General features: G+C 38.1%; 1 protein-coding gene across 2 annotated transcripts in view; it reads right to left on the bottom strand.

Moving 5' to 3' along the window:
- LOC126416038 (muscle-specific protein 300 kDa-like) overlaps nt 1-25,187 on the bottom strand; it is a 643,030-nt gene that overhangs the window by 302,305 nt on the left and 315,538 nt on the right. For both annotated transcript variants that reach the window (XM_050083501.1, XM_050083503.1), the window contains 15 exons: nt 24,077-24,447; nt 23,225-23,606; nt 22,438-22,664; nt 22,195-22,357; nt 21,874-22,023; nt 21,432-21,599; nt 17,531-17,701; nt 16,986-17,141; nt 16,750-16,902; nt 16,432-16,584; nt 14,210-14,378; nt 8,324-8,631; nt 3,323-3,514; nt 1,969-2,253; nt 1,507-1,887 (listed from right to left, as the gene is read on the bottom strand). In XM_050083501.1, the coding sequence (XP_049939458.1) occupies nt 1,507-1,887; nt 1,969-2,253; nt 3,323-3,514; nt 8,324-8,631; nt 14,210-14,378; nt 16,432-16,584; nt 16,750-16,902; nt 16,986-17,141; nt 17,531-17,701; nt 21,432-21,599; nt 21,874-22,023; nt 22,195-22,357; nt 22,438-22,664; nt 23,225-23,606; nt 24,077-24,447 (3,429 nt within the window). The remainder of the gene's footprint in view (nt 1-1,506; nt 1,888-1,968; nt 2,254-3,322; nt 3,515-8,323; nt 8,632-14,209; nt 14,379-16,431; nt 16,585-16,749; nt 16,903-16,985; nt 17,142-17,530; nt 17,702-21,431; nt 21,600-21,873; nt 22,024-22,194; nt 22,358-22,437; nt 22,665-23,224; nt 23,607-24,076; nt 24,448-25,187) is intronic.

Here is a 25,187-nt window from a genome sequence, read left to right as displayed (position 1 = left end):
TGCCATAAGATCAGTGACGATGAACACGCTTATGTGAGTATGGGAGAAATTTGAGCGTATCAATATGATATTGTCCGTCACTTATGGAGGGTATACTGAACATCTTTAATCTAAACTTGACAGATTTGTAAATATGTGTTCGAAGTTTTCTAGCTGTTTGTCATACAATTTAATAAATATATTCATCCAGATGAACAAAAATAGCACTTCCACATTTATCGTGCGGTCTTTCAATGGCAAGGAGCATTCCGTTATTTTTGGCCTCCACATATCGTCATTGGTGTATGTCTCCTGTACACACAATACCTAGCACTGGTGTTGACTGCTTAGATCTTGTAGTAGCTCTTCTTTGGCTCCTGTTATGCCTTCTATTTTAACAGATATAACAGTTAACTGTGGCCCTGAAAATAAGCTTAAATGAAACCCCTCAAGGACTCAAGTGTGTGCTTTCTATTTGAGAAACAGCGAAGTTACTCATAAGTTGATGATAGTATGGTCAGGAGTTTAGTTACAACACTGGTCAACTCCAAAATACCTCAGAGTGATGCTGGACAGCTCTATTACTCTCAAGAGACACTGCATGAAGCAAGTTGAAAGTTTGCACCACGAACAATCTCTTAAGAAAATTGGCAGGGGCACAGTGACGCAATCAACATGAAACCACCCAAACCTCTGCACGTGCGTTAGCCTATTCTTCAGCAGAGTATGCTAGTCCTGGTATAATTCATCACATGCCAAAAAGGTAGACGTAGCTCCCAACAACACCTGCAGAATTATAATAGTTTGTTTGAAATCTACTCCTGTCGAATGGATTTCCCACCTTGCAGCAATAGCAACACTTCTCATTCAGAGAGAAATTGTGGTGAATAGGGAATGCAAGAAAGTGGAACAAGAACAAACCCATCCCCTGTACAGGCATAAACCAAATTTGCAATGACTGAAGTCAAGGAAGAGTTTCTTTAGAACATCAAAGATACTTAGCTACCACTGCTGAAAATGCCAGGGTGCAATTTTGGAGGTAAAGATATCCCTTCTGTCTGGTTCGAAAAGAGTTTCTGAAACTCTGCCTCCAGGACATGAGGAGGAACAGATAACCTGGAAATCTTTGAATGGGCTGAGATCAGGATTGGGAAGATAAAGGTTTACTCTGGAAAGATGGGGCTACAGTATAGAAAACAATATTAAGTGTGATTGTGGAGAAGTCCAGATTGTCCAGGACATGCTTCAATGTTGACTGTGTCCAGCTTCTTGTATTGCAGAAGACCTCCATCAAGTGACAGAAAATGGACTGGAAGTGGCCAAATTTCGGTCAAAGACTATATGGCATATTAACTGTGCACCTATGTATGTTTCTGACACGAGATACATAAATCTGTTCGAAATACATATGATCTTTGAGAACACCCTATACTCTGGGGGTTTCCTATATTTCTTGGCTATGAATAATGACATTATCAACATATCTTTTAAACATATACAGGTAGCACATTAACAAATTTACATTACCTTCAGCTGTGATATCTTTCCACTAAGTGACTCCTTGTCACCGGTAGGCTCTGAGCACTTGCTGAGTTTCTCTCTAGCAGCCCTTATCCACTGCATGAAGTCATTTCCTGCATCAATGAATGCCTGGTGTTGCTCGACAGTTTCTTTCTGACGAGCATATAGTTCTTTCGCTTGTTTTGTGAGAGTCTCATATTTGCTTGATATTTCCGAGGCTGGTTGAGCCTGCTGTAGATCTTCTGCTTTCAATGTAACTGATTGTATCATAGGTTCAAATGACACAATATCTTGGACTATACTGTTTGTCTTTCTTAGTGTAGCTTTGCGTTCACCAAGACTTAAAGAGCTGAGGCCTGGAGCCTGGCCCTTTTTGGCTTTTGACACCTGAAAATCATGAACATTTTACTCACAGTCCAACAAACCCGACTGTATCAATATTTCATGTTTCACAGTTGTTTTACTTACCTTCTGTTCACATACTTGCAGCAGTTTAGCTTCACGATCACTAATCCATTGTTGAAGTTGTGAATATGATGAACTGTAATCTGCCCACTGTAACAGATTTGTCTCGAGATGCACTTTAGCTGTGGATGTTTTGCGCACAAGACGATCCCACTCTGCTTGCAGATCACGAAGTTGTGCATTGATAGTATCTCGACCATCAGATCGTGTATTGCGAAGTACTTTTTCTCCACAGTTTACTGTGGCATGAACAAGAGCCTGGCCTTCTTCCTGGCGATGCAGTAGTTCCTATTGAAGCAAAACAGCAAAAATACAATTAAGATTAACTTGATTCTACTTTCTCAGAAGCAACTTGCAAAGTTGTTACTATGCTTTACAATAATTAGCTCTGTATATGTATTCTTAAATTATTCTAAATTAGTATGTTGGTTGGATGACAGAGATTGTAATGTCGTGAAACACCTTCATACAAAATAACAAAAAACAGTGTATAAGGTTATGGCCATTGTTATACAATACAATATTTGGTAAAATTTCAAAAGATGCTGTGCTGTGTGATGTGAAACTCAAAATTTATATACAAGGTTTGTCTTCAGGAAGGTGAAATAAAAGACACTGGCAGAAAGCAAGAGAACATCAATAGTAAAGGTGAATAAAACATACCTGCTTGGGAATTTATTTATGTACCAACAAGACAAGAGAATGTGTGTAGATTATGTGATATCACACATAAAATGAAAGGGAGAAGAAAAAGAATGGACAGACATAGACAAATCATTCAGAATAAACACAAAGCAACAAATAAACAATTGGTGGACATTAAAAAATTAAATACAAAAGTATCATATCTAAGCACAAAGAGAAACGACATACGAGAGAATGGGAAAAATGGGAAATAACACATAAGATACATAACCAAATCATTTGACTGTTGCAGAAGTCCATGAATTTTTGGTGCAAAGGCAGAAAAATTGCAAAGTCTTGCAATAAAACTGATCAACCAAAATAAAAGGAAAAGTGTTGGAGGAGAGAGGATGACAAAGAGAATGTTCTATGCAATACAGAACAGGGAGGAAACTGTGCAGAAATCAGGAGGATGATAAGAAGCATGTGTTTGTCAGAAATACTTCCTGCGTATATACAAGTGGTAAAGCATTGAGAATTCTAAACAATCGGTGCAGTGTGTTACAGTTTTTTAATTTACAATCTACAATACCCAATATTTGTGATGAGTAAAAGAAGCAAATGCCTGATGCCAATTGCAATGATTAAACCATCAACAGTTATATAGATGAAGAAGGCCAAACTGTGGTTACATATATTTTCTCTTCCTTCACTCTTGAATGAATATTTTTACCTGTATCTTCTCCAAGCGAGCCTGTATTACTTCACGGGTTGTGGTATCGGAAGATCCACTATTGTCACGAATTATCTGTTTAGCATTTTCAATCCAAGCTTTTGCCTTCTCTAAATTGTCAACATACTGTTGATGTTGTGCAAAATTTGTTTCCACCTTCTTGAGAACATCTTTAGCAAGATTCACTTGTACCTATAAATGAAGTTATTTATTTATCAAACCAATTTATTATTTAAGTAAGTTAAAAATATCAGAATTGACAAATGGTTTCCATATAGTGTAGGTAATGACAATTTAATGTAAAATAAATAATTTAACCTAATAATAAAGAGAGGTGAAAATTCACTTAATATGATGATGAAGTACAGTCTCCAAACACTCATGCACAGTGGTAAACTACACTGCCATCAATATTACAAAAACTTAAATATTTATGCTACAAGATAGAGTACAGTAAATTTTATGTAACAAATATATCTGAAGAGTCACTTTGAATAATGATATATTCTTTATTGTTTTGATGTGATGGGGTAGTTTACTATGCAATGATTTCCAAGTTTTGCCTGAGGGTCTTTTGAACATACATAACATGTCGTCTCAAGTTTTGTCTGTTAACATATAAACTGAGAGATTGACCTTGTCTATGAATTTTTCATTACCTAATCAATTCTTTGTCACTAAATTTAAAAAAAAAACACGTATTATATGCAGTTTATATAACGAGTTTCTCACCAGTAAATGCTAAAAATATGATGACAAATAGATTGAGGAAGTGGACAGTGTTAAATTCTTGGGGTTACAGCTTGATAATAAATTCAACTCAAAGGAGCATATAACAGAACTGCTGTAGTGCCTAAACAAATCCCTATTTGCAATGTAAATGTTGTCAGACAAAGGTGGTATAAAAATAAAAACGCAAGTATTCTAGGTTTACTTTTATTCCATAATATCATAGAAGTTATTTTTTGAAGTAACTCATCAAGCCAACCTCAAGTTTTCAGGGTCCAAAAGCACAAAATGAGAATTGAAGGGGTTGGTGAGGAAGAAGGTACTAACTCTCAGTTTAGTACAACTAGTTTGATCACACTATCTGTTATGTTTCTGAATGCACCATATGCTGGTAACATTTTTCCCCAAATGTACCACTAGAGAGAAATGTCTGTTTTAGAACTTGTTTTGTCTTACTGTATTTATGTTCTTATCATTGGCTTTAACCAAAGATATAACACACAGCTTATTTTACTCTTTTGTGCCCGGAAACCAAGTCACAATCTTTCAGCCCAGTATAGGGCCATCTCCAAGGCTTCTTTCTTGTCCAGCCATAAATCGTCGGGGTTGCACCTACAAGGGCAGTTTTGGCAGGCGAGCAGATGCTCCATATCCCGCACAGTGCCACAGTCACACTTATCATCTGTGGTTCCAGGACCCCATCTAATCATATTTATCTTCCCTGAGGCCACCCCTATCCTTATTCGGTTCAGTGTCCTCCATGTCTTCCAGTCTGTGCTGAATCTGCTGGGCACTTCCTGTGCAGGTGGGTAATCAGCTGGTGGTTCTTCTATAATCATAGCAAAGAAACTTTTGCAGGATTTCAATCGCCCGGGTTTACATTCACTCCCAAAAAGGGGATGCCTATCGTCAATAGTTTGTCTGAGCCTCTCTGTGAATTCATGTGATGTTCTCTGAAAGTTGGGATTCGCAAACGCGGCAGCTCTATATAGTTTTGGTAGGGAAGTAGGTTTCATGCATCCCATTGTTAACTGTCATGTTTCATTAAAACTTATGTCGACCTTCTTTGCTTGGGTTGATCTGGACCATACTGGGTAGGCATATTCGACTGTAGAGAAGCATAAGGCTTTTGCAGTGGTTCTTAATATGGAAGGTTTAGCACCCCAGTTGCTGTTAACTAGTTTCCGCAGAATATTATTTCTGACAGTTACCTTTTGTCGCGTCTTTTCGCAATGGTAACTGGATGTTAGAGATCTACCGAGCACCAAGCCCAGGTAAGTTGGTTTGTTGGTATGCTCCAGTGTGGTATTATTCCAAGAGACGATACGTTTATGGGTAGCTTGCCAGGATCAAAGGTGGAAGGCACTGACTTGTGTTTTGGACTGGTTTGACTTAAGAAAGTTGTTTTTATAATACTCAGACATTTCTCTAAGAGCTTTCTCGAGCTTCTGTTCTACATCCTTGAAGGTCCTCCCCTGTGCTGTAATTGCCAGGTCATCCGCATACAGAAAATGTTTTGTATGCTTAGGCATTGGTTGGTCGTTGGTGTACAGATTAAGTAGGGAGGGCACCAAAACACTTCCTTGTGCCTGACCATTTTTCTGGTTTCTCCATCAGCTCTTTCTCCCATTGAGGACAACATAAAATTGTCTATTTTGTAATAGAGACTTAATAATCTTAACAAACTGATAGTGTCTTAGTTCATTATAGAGCTTCTGGAGCAGCAGCCTGTTTAAGAGGAGGTTAAGGTTAAGAGGTTCAGTTTAAGAGGAGGTTAATTGTATCATATTCAGAGCTAAGGTCGACCAGAGCTACCCCTGTTATCTTTTTATTTTTGTATCCTTCCTCTGTGTGTTCTGTTAAGCACAGAATTTGGCTAGTACATGATTTTCCAGGTCTAAAACCAGCTTGTTGAGGAATTAGTTTCATCTCAACAGAGTCTGTCATACAATTTAAAATAAGTCTCTCATACAGTTTGTAAAGATGACACAGGAGAGATATTGAGTGATAGTTCTTTGGTGAATCAAACATATGCTCTTGTGGGTTGCCACTTCCTTCCGTCGACCTCTTCAGTTATTTGTGGTTTGAACTCAAGAACGTCCTGCCGAAAGTTGTTTAGGGAATTACAAATACTTATGACTTCTTCCAAATATATTTATTTCTTACTGAAATTTATCATTAAAAATATAGCTCTTTTTCAAATCTACAGCTCAGTTCATGGAACTAATACTAAAAATAAAAATCATTTTCACAGAAGCGTAAAGTCACTTATTTTGATCCAGAAAGATGTACATTATTCAGGAACACACAGTTTCAGTAACTTGGCAGGGGCCATAAAAAGTTTAACTACTAATAAAGTTCAGTTTAAGAGGAGCCTAAAGGATTTATTGGTGGCCAACTCCTTCCACTCCACTGATAAATTTCTTGGTAGGACTAACCGATGTGTATAGATTACTAATAACATCAGAAAATGAGAGTATTAGTATAATCTGATTTTTGTGCAAATTTAGTGCAGTAAAGTGATCATTGCAAGCAAGTGTTGTAAAATAATTTTTCCATTTAATGGTGCATGGCTACAACAGCCCAAGAAGTACCATATGTACCTCACTGTGCTGAACATTTACATGTTATGTGGCAAGTTATTTATTACCTTTTAAATGAAAATAAGTTTAAGATGTTTTTTACTTATTCTGCATCTGGTGTTCTGTGGAAGCTACATTAGAATATTTGCTTTTCTTTGTAAATACTTAGTGCATATTCTCATTTTTCTGACACATTTTCCACCCAGGAGGATCTCCTCACTATGGATCTATTTGAATGAAAATTACATCTAATATAGACTGCATCTACAATTTTGTTTGTTTTAGAATATGTAAACACAATAAGGATAGTATTTGAAACTTTTAGAGGAGCTGTTCATGAGTTTATGGTTACAACATTCTTCATGGCCTATATGATTCACTTTTAGGGTGTCGAATAACATTTACTAGTTGAGGAATTGCCACATAAAAATTGACTAAATCACAATAAGGTGTTAGTCTCTTTTGAATATTTTCTCTGTTGCACACCCAGCAAGAATTTCGATGCAGTAGCATGAAGTACTTAACTTTTTACTATGTAGTTTATGTGGGTGCCCTGCTTCAAATTTTACTGAATCAACACCCCAAGAAAATTATGGTATTGCACAAATATAGTAAAACTTACGCTTTCAGTTTGATATGCAAAAACAGAACTTGTTTAGATTTACATATGTATAAAAATGTAAATTCCATTGCATGCTCCAATAATAGTAACAGATCTCAGTTTTGTATACCAGAACTGATGACTAAAACCTTTTTGGCTGCCAAGCCAGAACAATTTGGTTGGTAATCCCAACCTTCCAATAACTTCAATTGGTACTGTCACCAACACCACCATCATCATCAGGAGAAAATGCTGACTGCAAGGACATGACAGCATCCCCCACATACATATAGAGAGCAGGAAGCAAATTATGAGGCCCCTGCTGTGTAACATTCCAGAAGCTTCCTTCTCTCTAACAATACCTAGCTGATGCTATCATGTCTGAGAAGCCAGTTTTTAGCCTCGATGTCAGTGATGAAAGTCTGCTTGATCTAACAATTAACAAACAAATGGATGCTGAATAACAACCAAGAACTTTTCATCTATGATAATTCAGTACCCATCTTCTCAAGAATACTTTTATCAAGATTGACTTGACCTATAAAATAAAATAATTATCACTCTCCTAACATAAAAAACATGCCTTCAGTTCTATTGCATCACAGTAATATTCAATTGGAGTAGAAATGTTTAACAATAACACTTCCAGTCCATAAAAATAGAATTAATAACCAATCACAGAGATGTAGGAAGTATCTATCAATTAACCATACTTTATGAACAGAGTACATGGATATTTCAGTTTTTGAGTTTATGATTCTGATCGTTGAAAACACAGATGGAAATACATCCACTAGGCATACTAGCATTAGTGGGTCTATTTGCCCCAAAAGTCACACACATGTTGCTTCTATTATTAGCTGACTGACTAAGGCGAATTTTAGAGTCAAAACAATCATCAACTTCTTTCTAACTAGGATGGCTGTAGCTTATTATTCTGTCTCAAAGGCAAATGTCATTGCTTTAACACTTATGTATACTACATTTTTATATATTATTTTCATATGTATTCAGACTAATATTACTGGAGTCATCGAATGTTCAGATGAAACAAAAAATAATCTAGTAAGATATGTTTATATGACATACCTCATATCTAGAGTTCAAGTGTCGCAGCTGATTGTTGACGTAAGTATCTAGATGTGACTGTAGAAGAGCAGAAGCTGTACTGTTGAAACGTTCAATCTGTTCACGTCCTTTCTCAAGTTTTTCAAGGATATCTTTAACTTCCTTCACTTGTTTCTCTTTCTCTGGCAGTGTTGCTAACATTGCTGTTTTCTGGGCCTTGATAAGAATATCAATCTGCTGAAGCCAATCAGAAAGGCGTTCATATTCCTCCTTATAATCACGCCACTGTACTACAGTTGCTTCCAACTGCTCCTTCTGATGCTTAATATCTGTACAGTAAAGAAAGTAAAGTGATGCACAACCCAAAAAGGTATGTTTAGCAAGCTATCCAGGCACATTACAATATGCCCTTTTTATCTAAGATATAAATATGTAAAAATAAGAAATATAGGACTGAATTAACACTTATTTAGTATTAAAATCTGAACCTTAGTGGCAGTCCACCTAAACAAATAAGAAGCTTACTCACACTCACTCTCCGGTGTAATCAACATTCAGCTCCTTAAACATATATGGCATTAAATGTATAACTGACTAAGCCACATTTTACATGTTCTAGAACACAAGGAACTCATTTAGAATAATAGCAAGCTGACTTATTAGACAAAATTATTCTTTTCCCCCTTACACGTAGTCTAGTACATATTTCATAAATTGCATTAGCTCAGTTGGACAACCTGGGCTTATTCAAGATAACAATCTTAACATTCAGTTGAATAGTAGTTGGAGATTCCAACATCTTACTTTTGGGTTTGTGTGTGGGCTCTCAAAGGCTGTTAGTCCCTACTATTTCCTTCTATTTTCCTGGCTTTATTTTAGTCAATACATGGTAGTAGAACTTTGTTTTTCAGTAAATGACATTCACAGTTTGGAAACAAATGACCTCTTCTGTATAGAGCAAGGTGATGAAGCTACAGGAAAAAAAACTAGTTACTGAAAACACTGCAAAAGCATGGGGTGAACTCCTCCCCAAGGGACACCACCTTGAAGTAACATTGTCCGTGCGGGTGGAGAGGCTTGTGTGTTCGCGGGGAGTTGAGGGCTATGCTGGCTGTGGGAATCTACGGTTGGTAAGGTCTTGGCTGATGGACCAGACTAAGTGTGTCCCACAACGATCTGTCATCCCACATCCATTCCTTGCCCTTTCCCAACTCCTCAATACCCAACCCAAGGTGTGATGCTATCTGTGCCGAGGAGTGCATGACATGTGGGAAGATGTGTTGTGAATGGAGCCTCAGGGATACTGGACGACCTCCCTGAGTAATTAGCCTTGCACCGCGTGGAGTTTCTGTGGTGTGGACTGATTAGATCCCCAACTCTCATGGAACCAAAATGGACACGAAAAGGGCAAGTTGAGACCTCAAGACACCCAAACATCAGGGCTGGAACTGATGGAAAACATCCCCTCAGCTGAACAGGGTGACAGACCTGTTCAAGAAGTGGGAATGGTTACTAAGAAGTTGGACCAGATTAAGATCAAAGACTTGTCTGGAGCTCAGAGGAGGAAACTTCTTAGAGAACAAATGCTAAAGGAAGTCAAAGAGTGGCTTCCTAAACAAAAGTGGAGGGAACTAAAAGGGCTTGAGACCAAGATCTCCAAGAAAAGACTGTCCCAGGGCAAAGAGGATGTACAAACCCCTTCTACACTGAGGGAGGAATCTAAGATTCCCACTTCTAAGGATAACCTTATTCAGAAAAATCCAAGGGCAGTTATCCAGCAAGGCTATCCACTGGTCAAGATCACCTTGCAGCAGGAGAAGCTCGCACAGATGGCTCTCTTTGAGAAGATTGGGGGGGACACTGGTCCAGGACCTAAATTCAGGAGAGTATCTGGATCACAGTGCTCTTATCTTTGTCTGTGAGGGGGTGGGTACAGTGGAATCGCTTAAGGAAAAGGTGCCCCTAATATCACTGTGGGAGGATGCAAAGCTGCTGGTAAAGACAGCAGCTATGCTCTTCAAGACCGCAAAGATATTAATCTGGGTGCCAAAACTCCTTAAGGATACCTCTCCAGAGGCTCTGATTGAGAAAATAGGTTCTCAAAACCCAAAAGTCTCGACAGAGGATTGGAAGGATTCAACTGGAAGATTGCACCAAATGGCCAAACCCTTGTGCTCGAACTCAGAGAGAAGTCCCTGAGGGGAATGTGGGAACAGGAACTGAGACTATTCTTGGGGTTCTCACAGGTTGCTGTCAGGGTAATCAAAGACATCAGAAGCAACAATGGCGACAAGATGGAGACTGAATGTGCTGCAGATAAAGGGGCCACTGCTGCTTTGAGTCGTCTTTTGGGTGGACAGGAAGTGGATGGTGCCCTGATTCAGGAACCCTATTTATGTAAAGGGGATGTACCAGGCCTTGGCGGCACTGAAGGTAAGGTGATTTATGCTAGAAATATAAGAAACTCCAGAACGTGCATTTACGTAAAAAATGGAATCCCCTTCAAGCCGATGGCAGACTTTTGTTCTAGGGAATTAGTGACCATCAGGATGCGACAAGGTGAGGAAGGTATCGTGAGGGAGTAAGTAAAGCCTCGGCATACCTTCCTCATGAGGCAGTGCTCCTCCTACTCAGGAGGTGAGGAGACTGATGGAAGCCTGTGCACAACAGGGCTACCAACTGTTGGTTGGATGCTATGCTAATGCCCACAACTTAGTGTGGGGCAGTGCTGACATCAACAGTAGAGGTGAGAACCTTTAGAATTTATTCTAGCTAATAACTTAAGAGATCCTCAACAGGGGCAAGGAACCTACATTTAGGAATACAAGAAGGGAACAGGTAATGGACATAACCTTTGGTTCCACTTTGATGGGTAGTTATATCAAACAATGGCCTGTGACTTTAGAGCCATCCTCATCAGACCACATGTATATTAAGTTCAAGGTTGAAATGGGCATTAGACAGACCATGTTCTATAGGAACCCCAGGAGAACGGACTGGGAGGCATATAGGACGGACCTCGACTCAAGCCTATCGGAAGTCAGTACTTCGATAAGGAATCCAGTAGAGTTTGAGGAGATAGCAGAGGCCATCAAGACCTCATACAATGACAACCGCTCTCAATCACCAAGAAGTGCACAAATAGGAATGCATCTTGGTGGAACAACAACCTGGAATCACAGAGGAAACAGGTATGAAGACTGTTTAACCTTGGGACAAGGAAAGGAAAATGGGCTCAATAGGCCAGACTTCACAAAATCCTCACTAGGATACCAACTAATCCAGAAGGAACTTTAAGGAAAGACAATGGGGAGTGTACAAGGACAGCACATGAAATGCTGGAACTACTCATTTGCCTCAATGTACTCTTACAGACAACATAGACCAGGACGAGGTCCTTGCGAGATATTGGTTTTCAGCTATTCGAAGGGAGAACTAGGAATCTGCCAGAGAATGTGTTGATTATAGTAAAATCCTATGGGGAATCATTCCTAATGCTGGAGGGCAGTGTAGGTTGTCTTCATTCCAAAGCCAGGGAGAACTGATCATACCAAGGCCAAGGATATGAGACCAATCGGTCTGTCCTTCTTTCCTCTTAAAACATTAGAAAAACTGGTCAGTGTGCATGTTAGGGAGAAAAGGTTAACTAGGGTCCCTCTACACATAAACCAACATGCACACCAACCAGGAAAATCATGTGAAACTGCACTCCACCAACTTGTTGGGAAGGTGGAGAAAGGATTACACTTTCAGGAAATAGCCCCCTGCATCTTCTTGGACATCAAAGGTGCTTTTAGCAACATGACCTTCAAATCTGTGGTTAAGGAAGCAGAGGTGCATGGCTTGGAGACCACCATTTGCAGGTGGATTAGAGCCATGCTTAGTGGTAGAAAGGTAGAAGCCATCATGATGCAAGAAAAAATGTAATCAATACCACCAGAGCCTGTCCACAAGGACGGGTCCTGTCCCCTCTACTGTGGAACCTTGTGGTGAATGAACTCATTGTAGAATTAAACTCTGGACAATACTTTTGCCAGGGATACGCAGACGATCTTTGTCATATTAATACTTGGCAAATTCTCAAGTACAGTCACAGCTATGGCACAAGGAGCACTGAACATTGTGCAAAATTGGTGCAGGAAACAGGATCTAACGGCCAGTCCTAAGAAGACTGTTGTAGTACCATTTACGAGGAATCGGATCCAATGCACATATTGGAATCTCAAGCTTCTCGATGAAACTCTACCAGTGAAGAGGATAGTGAAATATCTAGGGGCAACCCTGGATGAGAAACTATCGTGGACCCCTCACATAAGGATCACATGTTCCAAGGTGAATGGTATTCTAATGAGTACCAGGAGAGCTTGTGGTAAAAACTGGGGCTTAAGCACCAAGAGTATGTACTGGATACACACCATGGTAGTAAGACCTATTATCACTTATGGGGCTAGAGTGTGGTGGAAAAAGGTAGAACAGCAGGTAGCTGCTAAGGAGCTTGCTAAGGTGCAGAGATGGGTCTGCTTAGCCATTACAGGTGGAATTGGCAGCACACCCACTGATGAGATGGGAACCATGCTGCAAATGCCCCCATTACACCTGACGGTAAAGATGGAGGCAGCAGCTGGAGCACACATGTTAAAGCATGGCAAAAACGGGAACTCACTGGGGTATCCAGGATTTCACACTGAAATACTGAGTGAGGTAGACATAGGTATGGTTGGAGAAATGCTGGCTGACTCTATAATAACCCCCAGCTGCTCCAACAAGCCTTTCAATGTAGTAATTGGAAGTAGAGAGCTCTGGGAGAACAAATTTCGACACCATACTGGGGACATAGTCTGTTTCACTGATGGTTCAAAAACAGACCAAGGTTTTGGGGCTGGGGTATATGGAGCGCAGCCAAGGCTGGAGAGTGCAATCTCTCTAGGAAGATGGCCACTGTTTCAAGCAGAAATATCTGCTATCAGGGTGTGCATGGAGGAGAATTTGTGGAGATGCTACAGAGGTCGTAGTCAAGAAGCCCTAACAGCACTGGCAGCCTCTGCAACAAGATCAAAGATCGTGGCAGAATTCCACAAAGTCCTTGTGGGGCTAGGGGAAAGCAATAGAGTAAACCTATTGTGGGTCCATGGTCACTCATAGATTAGTGGTAATGAGCAAACCAACAGGTTGGCCAGAATAGGGGCAATGACACCATTTATTGTACTGGAACCTGTACTGACACCAAGGCGATGACCAAAATAAAACTACAAGACTGGACAAGGAAACAGCATGTAGATTTTTGGGCTAAGGTCCAAAAGCAAGAACATGGCAAGGTATTGATGCCGAAATCATGTTCTAAGAGAAGTCTCTCAACCCTGGGCTTGAACAAGAGAGAAATGAAACTCATGGATAGACAATTGACAGGCCATGGGAACTTCAAAAAACATCTATATACACTGGGGATAATAGAGGAAGACCCCAAATGTAGGTTGTATGGTGTGAGGGAGGAAACTGCATCACATTTGATCTTTGAATGCGAGGCATTGGAGAACAAAAGACACAGAATATATGGATCAACTACACCTGAAGAAATTGTATCTAGCAAATCACTGGCAAAAAATCTCCTTGCACTGTTCAAGGGCACTGGTTGGCTTTACTAGAGACACAGTGAATGATACCGCACAATAAACTCTGTTTCGGAGCAGGCTTGACCAATGTTGCTTTGGCTTTCCTGATAAAATCAAATCAAATCAATGGGGTGAACTAAGATTTTATTGCCTGAACAATAATGCTGGAAAACTGTGTAGGAGAGTTTGTTTGGTACACTTAAGCATAAAGAAACAATAGAATTACCAGTGAAGCACCAACTGTCGGACTAAAATTTAAAAATACAAAATTTCACTTTTATGCACAGCACACACATACCTTTGAACAATCCCTCAAATGACTCTCGTAGAGCACGAACCTCATTCTTGATTATTTCTTGCCCTTGAGGAGCAGTACTTGCAGCAGCAACCTCAGCTGTGTGTGTCAGATGCTCTACAAGTAATTCACCCTGTGCCTGTTTATTCAACAGAGCTTCCAATGGAGCAACCTGAAATGACAGTATTCAAATTTACAATATAGCAGGCTGTATTCATAAAAGAAATGACACTGCAAGAACTACCAAAATGCTAGATGCACGGCATCCAGAACTGCTTAGACAGATTATGTAGACTTAAAAATTCAGTTTGAAACAGACGGAAATAAAAGCTTCAAGTACTTTTTCTTAATTTCAATATTCAACGGAAATACAAATGCAGCTGCTACTGCTGTTGACCTTATTGTTCATTATAGACATGACATGTTTCCTCCATGCCAAAAGTCTCAGGTGTTGCATGACTTAATCAAGAGTAGTAGCTAGAGAAATTTTTTGGAATTATAATTACACTCTTCTTCTTCTTCTTTTTCCAAATCTTTCCCAAAATTCTATGTGCATAGGTATATACCTCCTCTGCCCCTCAATATCTCATACTCTGTTGTATCCTCTTGTTGTTGATAATTACATATAATCTGAAGTACTCAAGCTAAACATTAAGTTTTGACTACTGCAGGGTGTTTATAAGTTTTATAACAGATCATGTTTGAGCACTGAAAGCCAAAATATCTTCATTCTCCAAATATGAGTAAAATTTGAGGTAGCCAACAAACAGTTGCTCGAGATTTGGATGTCAGATTCCTGATCCTAGAGAGAGAGAAAGGGAATAGAGGAAGCAGCACGCATGTCATCTACAATGTATATATGTGTGTATTTTTCATTCCTCCTGCTAGCTGACTTGATTAGAGTTGACAGCAAAATGCCTGCTACTTTTTTGCACCTTCTAAAGCTTTGCTTCCTATGGTTTATCCAAAAGAAGAACTCTGAAATTTATAAAATCAGAAAACACATCTATCTTATGTGTTTCATTTGGCCTTATGATACTTTAATTTTTGAGCTTTCTTTATTCATTGCAAACAGTTTACATCCCCACTTATTATTCTTCCACTGTACTGAATTAATTTCTGTATTTCCTCATGCACATGTGCAATTAATGTCTCAAAAATGTATGTGATAAATACTGTCAATTATCTTAGAGTAAACTACTATATTTCTTTTCAGCTTATTATATTTTCAATGCTACTACATAGTCATAATTTAAAAACTTTATTTTCGTTCAGTTTCCCATTTTTATCAAGGAGTTACAAGAATAACATAGAATCTTGAATTGCATTATCTGTTTTGTTTCAAGAACCTGACATTCTATGAGTACAAAAAGCAAGGACACACTTAGATAATTTTTTCTCCTTTCAAGCACAGTCCTGAACACGAATACCCACTTGTTTATAACATTGTTAGCACTACACATTAGATGAATTTTCCTCACCACTAGCTTGATTAGGCTCTTGTAGTAAATATACAAGCAGAATCAATGTACGGTTAACTGCCAAGACAATGCTTATTGTGCGCCAGAACTATTACACCAAGGACTACCATCTCTATTACTCATATAACTTGTGTGTCCTCATATAATCTCGAGCTATTAACACAACCATAGGCACCTGCAAGAGTGTTGCAGGAAGAAGTGGCCAGCAGTGAAATACATTTAATACAGGAATTCTCATACACTTCTAGAAGTGACTGCCTATGATTTCACTAAATCTCTTGTTTAGCATACTCGAACCTTACATGGCTGATTACAGAGAGACAATACTAAGACTTCAGAAAGTGCAGTATAAAACAGCAATTTTAGAGTGTCATGCTTACACCAAATGTGACTGATTAGCTGGCAGTCGTAACCTAAATGTGGTGTTTTGCTGGTACTGTATGCTGTTTGGAAAGGAATGAAATGCTAGATGAACCAAAACCAGGTACATGAATTTGGGAAATTTTGTGAAGTCAATAACTAGGCAAGGACAGTCTTTGATCTTCTATGATTGTCTGTAATTATAGCTGCTTTTGGGGAAAACAAAACAGAAACTGCACTTATATTATCTAAGTGATATAATATTCAGTGCTTCAGCTATGTGACTGGTCACCACAGGTCATTGCATCTGGCACACTACTTTTTACATTTAACAATAGATTGTCAATAGGTCATTTATAAGAACTGTATAAAGGGGATACATACAGCATTTTCTATTGCAAGTTTGTCACTGAGAGGTCTCTGTTTCAGTGATGGCACTTTCTCACGAGCTCTTCCCAGCCAGCCCATCAGGTCATCATGAGCCTCCTTATACAGTCGATGATCCTTATACTGATCTTCCCGTTCAGTGAGCAAGTTCTGAAATCAGATGTTGCATAATGTTATAAAAAATACACATGCTCCAGATGACAGTTGTTTTTTAAACTGTAATAATATATTCCAGTTGATGAATGAGTTACATAGTTAATTACTGACATACTCCTGTACGGCAAAATGCTTTGTTAGAAGATAGGTGTTACCAACCTTTATCCTCTCAGCTAGTGAATCAAATTTATTCAAAATCTGCTGTGCTTGTGTAGCAGCATGGCTTTGTTGGCCACTTGCTAGCATCTCTGCAGCCTTTGCTTTCAAACTATCGGTTTCAATTTTCTCACAACGTACCTTCTCATCCAGACACTGAAACCATAAACACATGTGTAGAAACTGTAATAGTCAATTATAATAAAAAGAATCATATGCCATAATCCTTCCAGTCTAACCTTTATGCGCTCTAACTGGGCTCTCTTCTCGGACATTGTTGACTGGAAATCTGACAGTTCATTTGATACACTTTCCAAGTAATCAACTGTTTTGTTCAACTGCTGTATCTGTTCCAAAAAGCCTGCCCACCGATGAATACTGTCATCCAGTATGGCCTGGGTTCAAAGATACATTCACTTTTGAGAAATACCAGAAAGGAATAATTGACAAAAAAAATATTTTAAGGAATAGCTAAACAAATCAAATAACATTTGTGGCAGAAGAGGAAAAGCTGCCCAAACAAGGAATAGCTGAAACCACACTAACAGACGTGAAAACTTAAAAATGTAGTCAAATCTTAAGCTTTTGTAGTTTTACAAAACCCCAGAAGTTAAGATTCAACCATTTCTAAATGGATGTTTGTCTGCTCAGATCTTTTGTTCCAGTTTTGACAGTTGGTGAGTAGATGTTTATATTACAAATCTATTACATATATTGTTGTACAAATTTGTTACTTTATTTTGTAAACATATAACAACTTATAACTTAACAGGAAGTTACATACTTTTGTTTCCATCATCTTTGATGCTAAAACACTCCATTCTTCTTGCAAATTGCCCAAAGCCTGATTTATGGCATCATGTCCTGAAGGAGCAGTGTTAGCAAGTACAGTCTGAGCTAGTTCCACAAGGCTCTGAACCTTGGCAAAGCCTTCTTCCTTGTACATCAGAAGGTCCTGCATTTAACAAAAAAATACACATCAATGCTCTCAGATGATACAGTAGCAAGCAAATAATCACATGTTCATGGACATGTTTCCTCAGCAGAGCAAAAAACACTGCTGCACTGCTTACAGGAGGGCAGAGAGTAATGCACAACCAAGTATAAACTGGACAGCAGTCATCAAATTTTTAATAATTGTGTATTTCTCAGTTTAGAAGTAGATGATGTATCAATGACAACAGAAAGCTAGCTAACAGCCAGTAACAACACAATCTTTTTCTTCTCTTTCATCATCATAAATATTATCGTGATCTTCATTTGTGTGCCCACTGAAAATAAACAGCTTAAGTGATGCACAGGTTCACTTGATGGCTGCCTATCTAATGTCTTCCAGTGGCAACACAAAAAATTCGATTTTCAATGTTTCATGCAAGTATTAAGTTAATTTAAATATTTGATGTGCTTTCATAATCAACTCATCAACAAGTAAAAATTTACTTTACAGGTTTAATACAGTAATTTAAGTTTCCAAGTTGGAAACACCTAGATGATATTCTCCAGTACTCAAGAATGAGAATACTTCGCAACTTCCAAAAAACACATAGTTTATAAACTTTTCAAAAGTTTTTCTCAATGAGACCCCCACAAAATACTGAAAAGAAAAAAGTTTATCGTTTACTACACTGTTGCTGTTCATGCAGTAAAACTTCAGCATCAGGCATGATGTTTCAATTCATTACTATTAACTCTACCCACAACATATTTTGCAGACAGCTTCCACATATACCACTGAATATACCTGCAACATTGTGTCATTGTAAAACACGCAGTTCAGGAGATATGATGTTTCATACATCTGAGCATGATTCTTTACAGAATAAGAAGTAGGTTTGCTGGTTTCATCCTGATACTCCACCCATATCACGCCATTTTCTAACAATCCAGGTCAGGGGTGTGCAAAACTTTTCAGATCATTTCACAATGAATTTGCATGAGATACTACTCCACGCAATAACAATCCTGTAAAACTGTGGCATACGAGCCTTGAAAGATTTATTTCCAACAAAGTCCATTATATGAAGTTGTGAGATAATACCACTAGCAGTTACTACTACATCTGTGTGACCATCTGATATCAGGTTCTTAACTTCCTAGATGAGGTACCTCCTGAAGGAATTCAGCATCAACAGTTCTCATGTGTTATGCAAATAAACTAAGTCCTCTGCTATAAACAACTTTCAACTAGCCTAGCAAGCAGCCATTAGTAATTCACATTTTTCTTGACATCCTCTTTTAGCATGGTTTTCCCATTAGGTTATCGCATCTGAGGACAACACAAAGGTCTTAATTATCTGAGCTTCTATCAAGGACTACGTCAATGTATTACGTGTCAGCCACAACATTTGGCTGAAATGCATTTAGCTTTCATTGAACACCACTGGATTTCACCAAGCTAGCATTGTTTTCAGCTATTATGTAAGCTCTCCCCCCTCTTCATCATCCTCATAATCCAGTCTGTAATCTTCCTTCAGTAGGAAAACCCTCTTTATCTCCAGTACTTTAAACTTTTGAGTAAGGAGAAATCAGTCATTACATTTCTCTGGAATACTGTACAGCCTACTCTCCAACACATAAAACTTTCCTTCGTTACAACCTTGGAAAGATTTGCATGTAGAACTGGTATTTTTTAATGCACTCCTCATTTAACATATGAGGTATCTTCAAAAAGTTGGAAATTTTGCAGTTTCACAGGTTGTGTTAGCCCGATTCGTGCAATTTTGCATTGTTGTGTTGATAGACATGTCTGAAACCAACTTGTACACGACAGTCATATTGGAAGTTTAGCCTGCCATCAGTTGTCAAGGAGGTTACATGTGTTTGCTTATGAGTGACGATTACTGATTTGTTTTAAAAATGTGCATTAAATTTGGTACACAAATGGAATAAAATGTAACAAAAGTTTTAGAAACGTTAAATTTTGCTTTTGATGAGTCTGCTATGAGTAAAACAAGGGTTTGTAAGTGGTACGAGCATTCTCAAGATGGCCATGAAGAAGCAGAAGACGACTAGCCTTCTGAGACATCCCAGCGCATCAACAACTGATGAAAATGAGACAGAAATTATTACAAATGATCACTGAATCACAGTCAAAGAAATTGCTGATGATGGAATATCAACTGGCTCATGCCACGAAATCTTTTCCAATGTTTTGGGTATGGAATGTTTCACAGCAAAATTTGTGCCAAAGATGTTGAATTTCAAGCAAAACAGAGGAAAATGGAAGTTGTTCAGGAGTCACTAAATGAAATCAACAACGATGCAGAACTACTGAAACATGTGATAACAGGTGATGAAACATGGGTGTATGGGTATGATGTTGAAACTAAGTCTCAATCGTCCAGTGGAGACATTCTAGATAACCAAGACCAAAAAAAGTTCGGCAAGTGCAGTCAAATGGTAAGATTCTAGCTCACTGTTTTCTTTGATTTTAATAGCATAGTGCATCACATGTTCTTGCCAAAAGAGACAAATGATCATTTGGGGGGGAGCACTACCTACAAGTTCAACAACCGTCTATGAGAAGCAATCTGAAAAAATCACCCAGATTTGTGGCAAAACAATTCACAGCTTTTGCACCACAATAACGCATCTGCTTATATTTCATTGTTTGTTCATGAACTTTTTGGCAAAAACCAACACTCTAATGATGACCCAGCCTCTATATTTGCCAGATATGATAAAAATAAAGAGAAACTTAAAGAGGCATTTTTTTACAAGCTTTGATCAGATTAAAAACACATCACTGAAAGAGCTAAGTGCTATTCCAAACACTAAGTTCCAGAAGTGTTTTGGGGATTGGAAGAAGTGCTGGAAAAATGTATAATATCTAATGTGGACTACTTTGAAGAAGATAATATTAAAGCACATAAATAAATAAAATTATTACCAAAAAATGAAAATTCCTAATACTTTCTGAACACACATAGCATATGCCTTTATGAAGGGCTGAACTTCCTTTCTACTATACAATTGTTTGTGGTCTTTGCTGATTCTCTATATAACAGATAAGTTGTGTGTAATATAGTAATTGTAGGTTTAAGGCTCCACTGGTGACTTCAATGCCTTCCCACTGCTTGCCTAACCCTGATGCTTGCAAAACACAGCAGTAAAACCATTCCTGCTGTCTGACTACAAGAAATAGCTGTTGATTGTGACCTCTTAAATCCATGTACTTCAACAGAGCTATGACGATCATTTGCATTAATTTTCAATTGGTAAAATTTACTGTCCTAGCAACAGTGACAATGAAAGTAAACAAAATGCTGTGTTTACTTTTAAGAACATTAACATTGCAAAACTCAACTGCTAACATAACAAGGATGAAAAAAGCAAGTAAATGTAAAATCAAAATAATGATGACTAGAAACTTTTACATTGATTGCAAGCAATAACAGAATGTAAAAACATTAATCTCAACTACTAACAGTTCATTAGCAAGTGTAAAATGACCCCATATTTTTAACGATTAATTTGTGAAAAAACTCATTTGAACAGGTAAATGTGGTAATTATCATTGTCAGTAAACTGCAAGTCAAATGATCAACACATCTGAACAGTTGAACTATATTTTTAAGCAAGCAGATAGATAAATATAAATGGCACATGTGTAAACTGAAAGTATTTACTTAATAATGTAAAAAAATCACAACTATATTTAAAAGTTACTAGGCTTGTCTATTTACCTGTATAGTCTCCAATTTCCCCTCAAGATCCTGCTGAGAGGATGCACTGAGATCCGAACAGTATGACAATTTGTTCTTTATATCTTCAAGCCACTGAGTGCACTCCGCAACGTGTGTGTCAAATTCTTGATGAGTGGTCACATACTGGTGCCATCGATTTGTGAGATCCTAAAAGGAAATGCGCAGCAAATGGTAATGCTTTTTTCTTTTCTTGTTATTTTTACTCTTACGTTTCCAGCTAAATGGTTTACTTATTGTGATAAGTGAAAATAACCATTAGATTGTGTTAAAAGCTTTTTCTTGTATTAGGTAAGTGAAGAGGAATTTAGTTTCAAGAAGTGAATAGTAATCAAAAGAACACATACATTTACAGAAATTATTCTCTTATTCTTCCATGTGTAAGTACTGTTTAACAAGACATACAATATTTGTTTATAAGTACCTTAACTTTGTGTGAAACTTGCTGATACTTCAGCCCCAATTCTGATATCTGTGAACTCCTTGAACTCATACTGCCTTTATAAAGTTGTTGAGCTCTTTCTGTAACAGCATCAATCTCCAGTTCTTTCGCTCGAACTTCACCTTGTAGGGCCTATGTAAAAAAATAAAAAATTTATTTAAAACAACACGACACAGCATACAAATTGATTTTGTAAACCATGCTGATAAAAAGCATATCACTAATGATAACAAATAACCTTCATCAGTTTATTCTTTGTTTATTTTTTTAACAGTCTAAAGATATAGTCAAAACGTGACATACCTTGAGATTTTCAAGTTGTTCTTTCTTTTCTTGGGATGTTGCTTTTAGATCAATGGCATGAAGCTTTGTATCAGTCTCTCTAATCCATGCCATGCACTGATCTTTGAGAGATTCATATTCATTCCACTGCTGTAGTTTGCTGTCAAGTGCTTCAATTGTACTCCTGGAAGTAATAAATTCACATTTATAGTTGCAGATATGATTAAAATCATTCCACAAACAGGGATATAGTGGCATGCTTACTTGACAGAGGATAACAGTCCTTGCCATTCCTGTTGGGAAGAATCTATCTGATTTCTGATATTGACCTGACCTGATTCCACTGTCCCAGGTATAACTTTCTCACCCAAGGAACGAATTAATTCAATACGTTGTTCTTCTTCAGGTAAGTTGAGCTGCAGATTTTTCAACCTTTCCAAATTGGTGTGCAATGAAACACGTTCAAGGTCTGTATCTCCCCATAGCATAACCTGGAACAAAATACATTATTTAGTTCCCCAGATTCCACAGTAGCAAATTAATCAGATATCATGACAGTTAAGTTAATGAAGAAATAAAACACAAATGACAGCTCTTTCAGCTGTAGTGTCTGTGAAAGTGCCTTTGTCAGTGTAGTTTAGAAATGTCCTACTTTCAACAAATTTCTTTACTTCACTCGAGCCATTTAAAAGTTCCAAAATTAAGATATGTAACTGGCTGACAGAAATAAAACCCATGTTACAATACAAAAGAGTTCTATAATATGGAAAAATGTTGATTTGAGTATATATGATGTAGTCTGTTTCATGTCAAATGAATAGTCATGAGAAAATAAACAAATTTTTTAAAAAGTGCAGAAAATAGTCTAAAACAAGTGCTAGTGCTTAATGTCTGATTGAGGCGATGATGATGATGATGATGACTACACTTCACTTTTAATCTTGGTCTACAAGAGACAGATATTAAGATAAATATGGATTACTAACAGTGCAATCAAATAAAGCCCATCCTTATACTCTTAACCATTTTACAGTTGTCAGATTCAACGTACCGTATTGTGTGTAGCATCAAGCCACTCCTGCGCATCCATGACAGCCTTAGTATATTGTTGATGGTCACCAACAATTGCCTCATAGCTTTCAACAAAAGCTTGTGCACGGCGCAACAGGGCAGTGTGACGGTCTACTAGCTGCTGGAGCTCACGCTCTGCAGCACTTCCCCCTCCACGACCTGGCAGTCCTTCTGTCTTGTCACGGAGGCTGAGGATGTCTTGTTGGTGTGCAACTGCATCATGCAGCAGTGAACGATAAACTTGTAGTTGAGCACGCTTCTCATCAAGAGTGGCAAACAACACAGGTTCTGCAGGAAGTTGAGACTCTGCCTCTGCGAGCCATTTCTTAAGTCTTTCACTACACTCTTCAAAACTCATCCACCTGTGTACAGAAAATGTCACTGTTTCCCTCTCTCAATGAAATAAAATCTTAACAGTTTATACAAATGAGCAAGCTCCAGAAACGATACATAAAAGATTGGAAATAATGCTTCCGTCTATAAAAATTATGATATTCCCATTACAATGAAAGTTCCTAGGGTTTGTGAAGAGACTGTAGAAACAATAGGCACATCATCTCTCCCTCGTACCTCCCACAAATGTTTCCCATTCTCCCCAGTGTGCAATTTATCACAATCAACTGGCACTCTTGTGAAACTTATCTTTTGTTCAGTCATTACTTTAGAACTGGAAAGTGCAAACAAATAAAAACAGTCAAACTGAAAATTCTAACACCGACTCAAAACGGAAAAAGAATAGTCACTGAAATAATTTCCAAAGCTGTTAAAGTATTGAAAATAATAAAAATTTTACTACATTTAATGAGAAGAAAAAGAAACTAGGACTACTGACCGAGAGAGTTTAGCTTGAAGTTCTCGTTCAGTGCTGGAAATGCTATCATACAGTGTTTCAAGAGCCTGCTGTAATTCTTGTAACTGCTGACGAATGGTTTCACGGCCATCAGCAGCTGTTGATGGATACAGTTTTTCTCCATATTCAACTGTTGTTGAAAGCAGAGCCATTGCTGCAGGCTGTTCAACAAGCAGCTCATTTAGTTTCGTGCTGTGCTTTGTGAGTTCATCTCGATCACCTGTTGCTATCTTTGATCCTCCGGAAGCTTCAAACTGTGACTGCGCAGTTGATAGCCAGTCTGAACACTGGCGGTACTTTTCTGCATATGCTGTGTGGTCAGCCACAGCTTGCTCACATTTTTTCACTATTTCCTGTATTAAAGAATAAGTCAAATAAGTTACTAATTAAAAAATAATTATTTAAATATACTATTCATATTTTGACAGGATGAAATGGAAGAACAAAAAATTAGCATTGTTCAGTATATTAGAGTTCCCCCGCTCTGGCTGTTTATGTTATCTTTCTTAAAGTAAACAGTAGTAATTGTAAAGACGTTAATGTCTGCCTCTTTCTTTAAACTGTTTATGTTCCTTCATATTAAAACTACACTACTTTTTTCAGTCAGTGTAAAGGGGGGAGAGGTAGGAACTGGCAGTGAAATTCAGAAAAACTTAAATAAGGATCCTCATACTGAGTTTTGACACTCACTGCCCTCAATACCCTAAATATTACTCAATAATATTTGTGTTTAGGCAGTTATAGTACTTACTTATAAGTTCTACACTGAAATATTGAGCCCCATCCTGGAAGTGATAAGAGAACGCAAGACCACAGTTTAACATTGTGTCTATGATAAGCTCATTAAAGAAAAAGCATAAGCTCAGACTGGCCATGTCACATTCTACCATTTGCCTGTGGGAAAACCCAGGATACCTAAACCTAGATTACCAGAAGGAGATTTGAGTCACACCCTTTCCAGATGCAAGTCTGGTGCTAATTCAATTGCATAAAGTTATATGGATTGTTATTGTAGATACAAGAACTGAAAACAAATAAGGCACCAGGTCTGGATGGAATCCTAATTAGTTTCTACAAAGAGGACTCTATGGCA

Source organism: Schistocerca serialis, chromosome 8 (genome assembly GCF_023864345.2).
Source record: "Schistocerca serialis cubense isolate TAMUIC-IGC-003099 chromosome 8, iqSchSeri2.2, whole genome shotgun sequence".
Lineage (NCBI taxonomy): Eukaryota > Metazoa > Arthropoda > Insecta > Orthoptera > Acrididae > Schistocerca > Schistocerca serialis.
The sequence above is the reverse complement of the archived record's forward strand: the minus strand, read 5'-3'. Positions and strand labels throughout refer to the sequence as shown.